General features: G+C 47.4%; 1 protein-coding gene across 4 annotated transcripts in view; it reads right to left on the minus strand.

The window, feature by feature from the left end:
• LOC138489330 (zinc finger protein 271-like) overlaps positions 1-13560 on the minus strand; it is a 115623-nt gene that overhangs the window by 49556 nt on the left and 52507 nt on the right. For all 4 annotated transcript variants that reach the window (XM_069617030.1, XM_069617031.1, XM_069617032.1 and 1 more), the window contains one exon: positions 2444-2527. In XM_069617030.1, the coding sequence (XP_069473131.1) occupies positions 2444-2527 (84 nt within the window). The remainder of the gene's footprint in view (positions 1-2443; positions 2528-13560) is intronic.

Here is a 13560-nt window from a genome sequence, read left to right on the forward strand (position 1 = left end):
AAATTGATAGTCCTGGAGAGCCCTCACCCACCTCCTTATTCTCGATGATACACCATCCAGTCCTTTTTTTCTGCAGGGTCTCTTAACAGTTTCTGCTCAGTCTGGATTATAAATCTTGTGCCCCATAGGAATGTCCTAAACTTTTCTATCAATGACTCAATGGCTAACAACTCATTTTCGATAGTGGAATAATTGATTTCTGCTCCCTTAAGAAGGCGAGATGCAAAAGCAAGAACATTTTCCTTGTCACCTTCAACTTGTGCGAATACAGCTCCCAATCCAGTATTGCTGGCATCCATAGAGATTATGGTCTTTGTGCCAATTTTTAAATTCTTAGGAATGGCGTCGAGTCTAAAGCCAGCTTAACTATATTGAACTTATCAGCACATTGCAAATTCCACTCATATGGAGCACAGTCTTTAAGGAGGGACCTCATACTCCTTTTAATCAGCAAAATGGGGTATACCTTTCTAGTAGTATTTGGCCGTATCAAGGAAGAAGCGCAGTCCCTCCTCATGTGGTTCAGTTGCACATTTGATGTCAGTCAATTTATGTTTCACATTAATGCCACCAGCAGACACTGTGTGGCCCAAATACTCCATCTCCTTCCAATTGAATGTGCATTCATCTCTACTCAATGTTAGAACGTGTTCCACTAGCATTTTCATGACCTTTCTCAACCTTATCTACACCGAACACCAAAACATCATCTTGAAAGCATATCACCCCTGGCTCGTCCCCGAATATTTCATGCACTATCCTCTAAAATACATATACTGCAGATACAAGTCCGAACGGCATTAAAGAATATGCATAAAGTCTTAGTTACTTCGTTCCATTTACTCTGTCTTCTATTTAATTTGGGGCTGCAAAGTCCGCACAGCGTGAGGGCATAGCTCCTATCAGATCTCCTCAGAGTGTCATTTAGTTGCCAGGATGGTCTGCACGCTTAAGGAAATGGGTGAGGCGCCTCGTCACCAAATTGAAGTGAACACAGCATGTCAGGAGTGAGGAAACAGGTTGGCTTATTGAAGTTTGATTGCCATACAACCCCACCAGCAGCATAGCAGCAGTACTCTCCCTCTACATGCCTCTGATCTCCCACCGCCTCATTCTCAATCCTTTCTTCCATTCCATCCACTCAGTCACGCTCTTCCATTACATCTACTCTGTCACGTTAGCTGCCAGCATACTACACATACTTAGAAGGGTTCTAATCTTTATCAAAGGAAAGGTGTCTCCTACCGAGGAAAGACTCAACAATAGACTGCATCAACCCTACTGTTGACATCTCAGCGACAGCAAGACAAGTATCTTCTCTTCTGTTCTCCATGGCATCCTGCATCTTTATCATCCCAAATGCAAGACGACATACAAGACAGCTATAGGCATGCAGAGGACCAATGGTCTCAAAAACAAGACCACTCAGAAGAATAGCAGACGTTTCAACCCCAACAAACGAGTCATTATGCTAACATTCCAAAACGTTGAACCGGATGAAACCAGCCCTCTCCCAACTGATTGTACCAAGTAAATCAGCTGTGACAGATGCCTCCCAGAGCCCAGAGAGGATGGAAGCCCTGCATGGCAATACTGATGACATAAGGTCTCTGGTCAAGCAAGGGGAAGAACTGCCACCTGAACATGGCGGAGCCAAGAGCTGTTCTCTGTCGCAGAGCGGAATCAATGAGCCACACAAACAGAAGTAAGTTAATAGGAATGGGTTTATTATGGATGGAAGCCAAAGAAGGTGCCCAGTCAGGGCAGAAGCCTTACAAAATGTATTTGGTTAAGAGGGAAGCGGAACTGGAAAGCATAATTCCTTCTCCAGTCTTCCCCAGCTTCCTGGAGAAGAGGCGAGCTTTCCATTTTATTCAATGTTTACACATATTGATGCAGAGCCCAAGATGGGGAAGTAAAAGTTTTCTAATTGAGCTTCCCATCATGGGAATCTTCAATACATTCATAAACAGCCATCCCGACTCCCCCAAAGAATCCAGCACAAGGTAGATTATGTGCTTTCATTCAGGCAATGACTTGCTCTCTTTCTCCCACGGAATACACACCGAGGCCGAAGTGTCACTGCACTGCATGATGGGATACCAGAACGCCATGGCTGGCTTAAAGTGACAGCTGCATGTATTGTCTGTATTCATCTGACCAACCATCCAATGGGCACAGAAAGTGATGTATCTGTACAAAGGCAGCAAAATGTGCTTTTATGGCAGCCCAATGTTCAAAAACGAAAGCAGAGCCAGAAAAACAATTTATACTAAGTTTCAAAAGCATCTATTATAATAAAAATATTGCTACTAGATCCCCCACCGAGGGGGAGCTGTTGAATGTTTATGAATTTCATGAAGATTCCCAAGGGAAGAATAGTATTACAAGTAAATATCTTTTCGCTCTCCTGGCTTTTAATGATAACACGTTATGCACTCACCTGTGGAACTGCTGGCGATTTGCATCCTTGTACTGTCCTGATCGTCATCGCCATCAGAGGTTTCTTCCTCTTTTACACCCAACACTGTTAAATAAGTAAATAAAATCTTAAGTATGACATCACAACATACAAACTGTGGACTATTGGTTAGTCGCTGGTATTGAAGGAGGAGATGTGCGTTACTCTAGTGTTACAAAGCACACACATTTAAGTTTCAAAACACAAAAGGTTGTCCTGTTGTAAACATACAAATGTTCTGATTTCCGGTAATTCCACATTGCTTTCACACCTGTACCAGGTGAGCCTTGTTGTCCTAGTTTCCTGATCGTGACAGCCATAGGGTACATCATCCTCTTGGATGTGAAACAAAAACATTTCATGTATTGTGATCATTTCAATAAAAGAAATCTAGAGTGTATTGACACATGATGACAACAATATTTGTCAGGGAGGTTTTCCTGTTGAGTAAAAACAAAATGTGTGGTCACGGGGTGCACCATTTACATTTATATTAAATGGACATTAAGGGAAATTAGTAAGAGATGAAAAACCAGAACCTCCAATGCAATGTGCTCCCATCTAGGGTCATATCTGCCCCAAGAGTATTCTCCAAAAGCACTGCAGTGGGGTGGTCCACCTGAGGAGTTCCAAGAAGGTCCAAGTCTACCCGTGACTGATTAAAGCAAATTTAATTTCAAATTTCATTGTAGAAAGTGAAACAGGTCTTTCAGGTGACGGGTCTACACAAGCCTTCTCTGACAGAAAGACAAAATGTTCTATGCTTTGAAGCAGCTATAAAACACTGTATTTCTGAAGTTTAAAAAATCTATTTCATTGAAAATAATGTTGTGACGAAATGTATTATTAATATACCATGGTTTTATTTCTATAAAAGTAGGGGAGTCTGATGTCTGCACACCCATTGGACATCATAGAGCTAGAAGTGAAATCTGACAAGACCAGAGTGACGTCATAGAGGAAAGATACTGAGACACACTGAAACGAAATGCAAATACTCAAGAATAAAGATGTAACTGAAGTAACAAGAGAAACATGCAATCGAATATGAAGAAATCATATATGCAACGAAGATAAAGTAACCTGCTAAAAAGTAAGTGTATATATGCAGAACCGCAAGGTAGATGAGACATATAGAAGCTTGCTGTAGAGGAGAACATAACGTGGCTAGAGTGGCCATGAAGGAAAGATGGCCGTCAGTCTCGTATTGAAACCAATCAAGCTACCTCAGAGACAGACCAGGGCTGCAGAGTCAGGAGACGCTGGAAAAACAGCTTTATGTGAGGAATAAAGAGTAGTCTATTGGCCTGGGATCAAGAATGCTATTTCAAGGAACAATTGCAAGGAACAAGGTGAGTCAAAAGGATAAGCCATGTACGTAAGACATATTTCTCTTAGTTTAAGCAACAAAGAAAACATCCACAAGAGCCAAGTATGGGACAATTATGGATGTGGAGAACATATGCAAGATGGAGTGAGCAAGTCTCCAGATGCCAAGAAGGGTAATGACCCCCAGCTCAACTGAATCAAATAGCAGTAAATAGAAGGTTGAGATGAAGATATTTGTGGTCTCCTCTCACAGGATTCAGAAGTCGAAAACAAGGGCTATTCATTACGCCCAAACAAAGATAATGGTGTGCCTACATTCACTTGAATGCCCCAGAACAGACAACAGGCTTCAAGGTCAACTACAAAGGAGCAGCCTTGGCTTGGGGCCTCACCAATGAAATGGACTAATTGGGAAAGTGGGGAGTAGTCAGACGTTCCTCTCGGCACCTGATTTCGTTTTGCTTACGTGCGTGCGTGCCAACCAATCAGAGGGTCTATGCAGCAACATGCTATACAATGGTGCAACAATCAACCTGCTGCCATCTTTCCACTATAATTAGTATTCTATGTATTTAGAGGTGGTTTAATGTGTGCCCACCAGATAAGGGGCAGCCAATGAAGTTATTAACACATATACTATAGTTACATATGTTCCCTTAACCAATCCCTCCCTTTATTAGGTTTTACAGTTTGCCACATAGGACAACGCATATCGAGGTATGAAGGCTTTGTATAATCACATTTGCCCTACTTTATTTTTATGCTAATAATAAAGTAGTATTTTGCCATCATTTTTGATTCTGTCCGGTTATTTGGGTCCGAGACTATTATTGGTAATTACATCTAGCACGTGAGATGCTTCAAGGTGCTATAGCACATTTTGGTAGAAGTGCGGATGGTTCTGATCTAATCGACCGAGGCCGAGAAAACCGTGGAGCTTCCTGTGGAGATCGGTGCATAAACACACATATGAGAAGGTGTCCCTTTGACAAAATTCCTGTCCGGTCCCCGCAGGTACTCTGTGGACTGGTCAATTGGGGAAGAGTCGATGCCGAGGGACTCGAGCTGAGTCAAGTAGAACATCGAAGGTGGCAAAAATAGGGGGAGGGACTGTATTGTAAATATATGTATAGAAGTAACATGACTTTGGGGGATTTGAAGGAAGAGGAATGGGTCCCTAGGTTCCGGGTTCCAAGAGGGGTCTACGGGACGCACTAAAACTCTATAAAGATTTCTTAGACAAGGCCAAAAAGAAGAGTGCGTATCAAACTCCAAAATGAGGTAAAAAGTGAGACGAGAGATCATTACTAGAGATAGTAAAGAAAGGCGTACGCAGAAAATTTTAATGTGCACATGTGTATGAGGTTATAAATATGTCAGTATACAACTTTTATTGTGTCTAGATTAGGAGATATAAAACGATAGTAAATAATTAAGGTGATCATCAGATTTTTAAATCAAGAGATTGATGCCAATCAAAGAGTCTTAAAATATCAACGATAAAACAACGAGAGTTAAAATTGATACAGTGAAAACCAAGGAATAAAAAGAATATAATTGCATAGATTTTTAAAGTGGATAAAAAATAGTCTTTTGGGTAATAATTAGCGGTGATTGATGTGCATGCTCAAACTAATCAGTGTGGTATACTTGATAAAATAAATAAAGGAATAAAATATCTGATAAGTATTGACAGTCGAGATCGGCTTGTCATCATGGGGGACACTCATCATTTACACTTATTCAGGACACTACCAAGATATACACCCAAGATAAGACAGTATCATGCAGAGTGGGTCAGAGGCATGACTAATAAATCACTCATGCTGTGGTCTCAAGAGGGTTCATTGTCAAAAACAGTATTGCGACATATGACAACATATTTGCATGCTACATAAAACGGGAAGAAGTTACAGTAAAGGTTGGACATTTTAGAGTTCTAGAAAATGTAACAGACCGAGAAAGAAGATCCGCCTCAGAAGAAGTGGATGCTTTATCAGCATAAAGGAGGATATAACACCTTTGGCTCCTCTTTCCAGTCCTGAAAAAACTCCACTTTCCCCTTCTCAAAACACGAGCACAGATACTGAGGAACAAGGATTTTATCCTTTAAAGGAATTGAAAGCAGCAGCAGGGTATGTTAATCTGACATACGAGGCCCCCACTTCTAACAGTGAGGACAACATGGAGGAGAGTAATATATGCCAACACACGATGAAAGTAAAGAGCATTATGAGAGAAGAGATAGAGGAAGAATCAAGGAGACAAAAGGGATGTGAAAGATGAGACTAAGGAATTAACTATAGTACAGAATGGATGGGAGGACAGATATTACTTAAGTTAGATAAGGGCATTGATGGGGTTCGAGAAAAATGAAGAGCGTGAAAAGAAAGAACATATAAAGAGAAGGAAAAGGAGGAAGTGAAAGGAAGAATAAAGAAGGAACGAGGCAGGAAAAGAAAAGGATACTAGAAGAGAAGAGGTAAGAGGAAATAAAAAGAATGCAAGTACACAGGCTGCAAAGAAGGCAAGAGGAAGAAGAGAAAAGAGATAAGACGAAGGGAAGTAGCGGACTTAAGGATGATGAGATAGAGCTATTTAAATAGACGTATAGTGCAGATCGAAGCACAATAACGACTTGAAGAGAGAGGGCACTACAGCCCTGCAGGGAGTTGCAAGGGATACCGAGAATACAGACATGGGCTGACGAACATGAAGCGATCATAGGGAAGAGCATTGGGGATTTATATAGGCAAATGAGACAAAGATTGGAATAAAACCCAAGAGAATGTTGAAGGGAAACCGGAGGAAGGTCAGGTGATGCATTAACAGAGAAGCATAGAGCGCCATCTTTAAGTAGACTAGATCTTGATGAGGAAAAGGATGAAAATCATACAAGCTCAGGCATAATAATGTCAGATGAAGAAAGGGAAGAAAATGAGAAAGCGCGAAGAGAGGGCCAGGTGTTTTTTTGAAAGATTTGAGTCTAGAGAAAAGGGTAAAATGGTCAGACCTAGAGGACCAGAAAGAAAAAAAATACCAGAATCGACACCATACACTGGGCGACCACAAGTATGGTCACACAGTGTTGGGGATGTATCCCTGCCTTATGTAAGCAGATTAAGGTCAGAACCAGGACAGAGACAAATGCGCGAGACTATCCCCACCTGGAAAACACAAAGCGTAGGTGGGTATAATTATGGATCAGGGTTTTCACTATTCCCATTATTAGAGAAAGGTGGAGGACGACCACAATACATTCCGTGTCCACAAATGGATAAGGATAATTTAAAATGTCAATTACCTGGTTTGAATTCAGATGCGGGAAAATGGATTCATGAGCTAGAAAGGACGACGTTAGCTACATGTGACATAAAAAGCCTGCTAGCAGCCATTCTAGTGGAGAGGGCTGACAAGATTTGGAAGCGAGCAGGTCATGCAGGTGTGACTGCACGACACGATGGAGCACCATTTAATAATTGTTGAGCAGATGTATGGGGGTGTTCAGAGTACAAAATTCCGACGCATCAGATATTCAAGAGAGATGGCGTCTTGAGATAAGGGAACTGTGGGATAAAAAGTGGCATTATTTTACCACATTTTATGTCAGGGACTGTCCAAGCCAGTGCAACAGCAGATGAGGAAACCGGTAGGGATGAAAGCAAAGCCATGGCGGGAAATACAATTGACCATCATGCACCATTGCGGATTGTTACAAGTGAAGAAGAAGAAAGCAGAGTGTAGAAAGCAGGAGGAAGAGAAGTTAGTTCACAAAGAATTGTCAAAACTACTATAGAAGGAGCAATATTAACGAGAAGGAACAGGTTACTTACCTGTACGTGTTGTTCTCCAGCATGGGTCTAGCATGGATTCACATGCTCATGAATATTCCCCGTCAGGCTGGGAATCCTCGGTAAAGAAAAAATCAGTTTCTGTTTCACTTCTGGACTGTATTTCTCCTAACAACCAATCACTGGTCTCTGGGTTTTACTGCCCCCAGTCAATGACTGCCCTCTACCTAAGCCCCTCCTCTGGCAGCTATCTTCAAATTTGGTAGCACGTAAAGTGGCAGTAGGACCAAGAGAAGAGTCGCACAGGGGTAGTCGGGAGGGTTCGCATGTGAATCCATGCCAGACCCATGCTAGAGAACAACAGTTACAGGTCCTTCTCCAGCATGGGGTCTGGCATGGATTCACATGCTCATGAATAAAGAATACATAGCAGTACACACATGCACAACCACAGGAGGTGGCAAGGCTCAACATTAAGCATCTCTTACCTCCTCACCAGGCTCACCTTGAAGCAAACAGGTTGCGCAGCACTGCTGAGCCGACTCTGGACTCCTCCCTGGAATCCCTGTCAACGCAGTAGAACTTGGTGAAGGTGTGCGTCGACCTCCATGTAGAAGCCCTGCAGATGTCAAGCAGGGGCACACTTGACAGAAACGCAGTAGTTGCAGGGATTGCTCTAGTCGAGTGGGCTCTTGGACGGCCAGGCAACGGTCGGTTTGCCAACCGGTGACAATGGGTGATGCAGCTGGAGAGCCACCTGGAAATGGAAGCCTTGGAGAGGGCCTTATCATGGTTTACAGGGCCAAAGTTCACAAAAAGTTGCGCGGTCTTCCGGAAACTCTTTGTGCGGTCCAAATAGAACTTCAGCGCTCTAGCCTCATCCAGCGAGTGCAAAGTCCTCTCAGCCGGTGACGGGAAGAATACAGGTAACACTAAGTGCTCGTTTAGATGAAAGTCCGCTGGCACCTTGGGCATGAAGGAGGGGTGCGTCAGTAGCACTACCCTCGTCTTGAAGAATGACAAATAAGGTGGTTTACCAGAGAGGGCCTGGATCTCTCCCACTCATCGTGCGAAGGTGATGGCCACCAGAAAATCTGTTTTCCACGACAAAAATTACAGTGTGCCGAATGCATAGGCTCGACCGGAGGACCCATGAGCCTAGTCAGCACCACATTGAGCTCCCACACCGGGGCCGGAGCCTTCACAAGCGGGAAGAGCAAAATAGTCCTTTGACGAACTCCTTGACCAATCGATGCGACCATAAGGATGATCATCCAGAAAATCTTTTGTAGCGGGAGATAGCCGTCAGATGAACTTTGATGGAAGCGTGGGACAGTCCTGCCTTGGCCATCGACCATAAAAATGGAAGCACCTGCGGAGCAGTAACTCGTAGAGGGTCGATCTTTTGAGTACGGCACCAAACGGCGAACCTCTTCCATTTGTGCCCATAGCATTTGAGAGTAGATGAAGCTCTGGCTTTGGCGAGCACCTCCTTGCAATCCGCTGGGAGATCGTAGCTTCTGAACTCTAACACCGCAGGAGCCAGGCCGTCAGGTTCAGCGATCCTGGGTCGTGGTGCAGAATTGCGCCTCCTTCCCTGGTGGGAAGATCTGCAACTGCCGGACCTTGACTATAGGGCATGCTGACATGTCCAGAAAGTCTGGGTACCATATCTGTCTCGGCCACGCAGGTGCGATGAGAATCATCCTGCACCGGGACCGTCTGAGTTGATTGACTAATCGAAGAAGCAACGGCAACAGAGGGAACGCATACAGAAACAGGCCGTCCCAGGGGAAAGAGAACACATCCCCCATGCTCCCCGGCTGGGGATACCTGCTGGTGAACCTACGTCACTTGGTGTTCGCCGCCGTCACAAACAGATAGATCTGGGGATTGCCCCATCTGCGGAACAGGTGATCCACTTGGTCCTGCCGAAATTCCCACTCATGGCAAGAGCGCAGCTCCCTGCTGAGAGAGTCGGCGACAGTGTTCTTCCCTCCTGCCAGATGGAACAGGAGAGCGCCGGGGTCTGGTTTCCCCCTGCTTCCTGATGTAGAACATTGTGGTGGTGTTGTCCGTGAAGACCCGTACCACCTTGCCCTTGAGGGACGGAAGGAAGGACTTGAGGGCGCAAAACACTGCCCGCAGCTCCAACACATTGATGTGCAACGTCTTCTCCTCTGGTAGCCACAGGTCTCTTGCATGAAGACTTCCGATGTGTGTTCCCCATCCTTCCAGGGAGGCGTCCGTCGTGACCGTCTCCTGATGAGGTGAAGTCTGGAAATCCACGCCTGCGGACCCCCCACTATCGCTCGACGGAAACTCTTGTCGAGTGTGATCTTGTCCTCAAAGCTTCCTGACACTTGTATCCAGTGGACGCATCCGTAGCCTGCACAGCCGAATGAGGTATATGCATGACGACATCATGCCAAGCAGGGACTTGATGGACCTCACGCTTGCGATCTTCAGGGCCAACAGCTGTTGGACCTTGCCCAAGATGACCACTATCCTCTCCTTCGACAGAGACACCAGACACGACACTGTGTTGAGTCGGGCTCCCAGACACTGCGTGTCCTGCGATGGAATCAAGCAGGACTTTGCATAGTTCACTGAGAACCCCAGATCCGCCAGGAGTTGGACGGTCCTCGCGGTGTGTTTGATGGCGATGTCCTTTGAGCTTGCCCAGATGAGCCAGTTGTCCAGGTATGGGTAGAGGTGGATCCCTTGTAGACGCAGCTGCGCCGCCACCAGCGCCAGGCACTTGTTGAAAACCCTTGGCGCTGACTTCAATCCGAAGGGAGGGGCCTTGAACCATGAAGCGTTGGAACTTGCGGTGGCCCTTGTGTATGGGGATGTGGAAATAGGCGACGATAGAAAATCCCCCTCTTCCAGCTGTCCTAGCACATGCTGAAGAGTCACCATCCGAAACTTTTGAGACTTGGATGTACTTGTTCCAACAGCGGAGGTCCAGGTCTTCTTTTTGACGAGGAAGTAACGAGATTACACTCCAGACCCCGCAGCCTCTTTGGGACGAATTCTATCGCACCCTTTTTTAGCATGGCCCGCACCTCCCGCAGAAGCTGAGGGACCACTGGTGGTATACGGGGGCACTTCCGTTGGAACTCTAGGGTGTGTCTGTGGGCGAAAGCATCCAGCACCCAACAGTCAGTGGAGAGGGTCTTCCACACACTGACGAAGTTCACCAGGTGGCCTCCCACCGGGGTGCTCGGGTGGGGGCCCCCGACGCCACGGTCGGTTCAATCCTGTTTTGACGTCAAAGCGGTGCCCTGGGTGCCTTGGCGATGACATCCTCCTCCAGATTTGGCCCGCCCCCTGTAGGTCCCCTGTAGGTCCCCTGTGCCGATGAGCGGAAGGGTTGGCGGTAGGACGAAGCACCTCCCCCAAATTCTTTGGAAGAACCCTGGGACTTCCCTCCGGAGGTCCAAAAGCACAGCAGCCATTGCTGAAGTGTGGCCTAGGCACGAACCGTCTCAGTGTCCGCCTTGATGGCCTGAGGAGACTCGTCCACAGTCTTCCCGAACAAATTGTCCCTGTCGAAGGGCATGTCCAACACCTTTGACTGAACGTCCTGGTGGAAATTAGTGGCCCGAAGCCAACCCCACCAAAGTCAAATGCTGTTGCCCATTTGGTGGAAACCCTGTGTCGGCGATGTCCGTGGCCTCCGTAATGGCGTGGTCCGATGCAATATCACCTTCCTGTAGGATCTCCAAAGCTTCCACCCCCTTGTCATCAGGAAGGAAATCCAGGAGGGGAGCAATCTTGAACCAAAGCTCCCTGTCATAAAATGTGCCACAATGGCGAGGGCGTTTGCGGCCTTGATGGTCGTCGCTGCTGACGTGATAACTCTTCGCCCCATGGCATCCAACTTCTTCCCCTCACTGTCCAGGGGGGGGCAGGATGCCACCGAAGAGGAGGCGCCCAAAGATTTCTTCTTGGCCGCAACCAAAATCACAGAGTCCAGGGACAGCTGGGACCGTAAGCACTTGGGCGCAGAGTCCGGCACCCTGCATTTCTTCTCATAGCGGTCCCTCTTCCCCGGGGCCAAGGAAGGGTTCTTCATGAGGGGCAACCTTTCATCCCAAAATGTCATCAAAGAGCGGGATTGAAAGTACGGTCTTCCTCTTCGTCTTGCGGCGCTGGTAAAGGAAACCCTCTTTCTTCTTCCCTTTCTCATGGACAAGCTGGAACAGCTCCAAGGCTCTCAAGATCATTGCGTGGAACAAGCCTATGTCGTCGGGCAGTGAAGATCTGGGCGGCGGAGATGGGAGATCCCCCAATCCGCTGTCATCTGTGCCTGTGCCATCGTTGCCGTGTCCGGATCCGTATCGTCCCTTGGGGGGGAGGGGGAAGAAAGGCGAAGGGTGGAAAGGAGGTGGAGGGTGAACTTTCCTCTACTTGGATGGCGGTTTCTCCGATGGTCTGGGTGCCGCGGGCGGGGTCTTCCACACGAGATGCCTCCTCTTCCAGATCTTCGAGCATAGGGCATGCAGAGCAGTGAGAATGTCCACCGAGACGTCTCCAGGTGGTTGCTGAGGATGCGGCGACGGAGGCGAGGGCGGTTGCGGCTTAGGCCGGTCCTCCAAGCCCTCAATGCACAGTTGCTCCTCGTCGTCATCTTCGTCTTCGCCCTCGTCGGGATCCTTACCATAGGGCCTGCTCTCGACGCAACATTCCTCCTGGAGGTTGGTATGCTCCTCCTCAGAGGAGATATCCGAGCCCTGAGGGGCTACCGTGCCCCCCCTTCTCTGCGACCAAGGGAAATGGTTTTGGGGAAATGATAGGCATCATCTTCTCCGGTGTCTTTTCAATGGGTTGAAAAGAGGACTTCCTCCCGTCAGGCAGGGATACTCTCGACTTTGGGGCTGTGCCCTGCGGATCCACCTCAGCGGCCTTCGTGAGGGACGCCACCACTCCTCCTGGTGGGGGCCTTTGTCAGATGTACCTGGGCCTTCACATCCTTGGTTGAGGCCGAGGCCTTCACCTTAGGGGGGAGGGTCTGAGCCCCACTCCCCTTTGGCCTTCTCAGTAGGGCCTGTCTGGGTCTTCTCCAGGAGCTTGTCCTGATGGTCCGACTTCCTCTTCTTAGAATAACTTGAGTTGGCTCGTGGTCGAAGGTACTGGAGACGCTGTACTCGGCCTGGCAGCTGCAGAGTCCATCCCAACGGCGCTCCCGGTGGCAGTGGACTTGCGGTTCTTAACCTTATGTTGGGCCCCCGTGGGAGGGGCGCCCTCAAAGGTCTTAGAAGACCGCTCAACCTTCTTCTGGGCAGGGGAGGCATGCTGCCGGGACTCACCGAGAGCAGGGGCCTTGACCTGCAGCCACTCGTTGAGACGCCTGTGTCGGTCGTTCAGCATGCAGGGTACCATCTCCTTACAAGACGCACAGTCATCCTCCATGTGCGCCGGGTCCGAGTGCAGGCAGTAAAGGCACATGGAATGTCTGTCGTCCAAAAAGACATTCCATAGGTTGCAGCCGGGGCAAACCTTGAAGAGAGGTGCCGAGTCCTTCTTTACATCTGCCATGTCCACGCGGCGTAGGCCTTGAAGAAGCTTCTGGAATCCTCCAAGAAGAAACTCAATGAAATTTGCCCTTGATGAGGCGCTGGAGAATCCGAAAATGGATCCCCGTTAATCGGAAGGTGGATCAATAGAGCAAAACCCTTAGGAAAAATCGCAAAACGCAGTAAAAGTTTGAGAGCTATACCACAAGGACTCCCAACACTTGAACGTGCGGTAAGAATCTGAAGATGGCTGCCAGAGAAGGGGCTAAGGTAGAGGACAGTCATTGGCTGGGGGGGGGGGGGAGTATGACCTAGAGACCAGCGATTGGTTGTTAGGAGAAAGACAGTTCAGAAGTGAAAAACTGATTTTTTCGTCATCAAGGGTTCCCAGCCTGACGATGGGGAATATTCATGAGCATGTGAATCCATGCCAGACCCCATGCTGGAGAAAGGAAGG

Source organism: Ambystoma mexicanum, chromosome 9, assembly GCF_040938575.1.
Source record: "Ambystoma mexicanum isolate Mex_15411 chromosome 9, UKY_AmexF1_1, whole genome shotgun sequence".
Taxonomy (NCBI): domain Eukaryota; kingdom Metazoa; phylum Chordata; class Amphibia; order Caudata; family Ambystomatidae; genus Ambystoma; species Ambystoma mexicanum.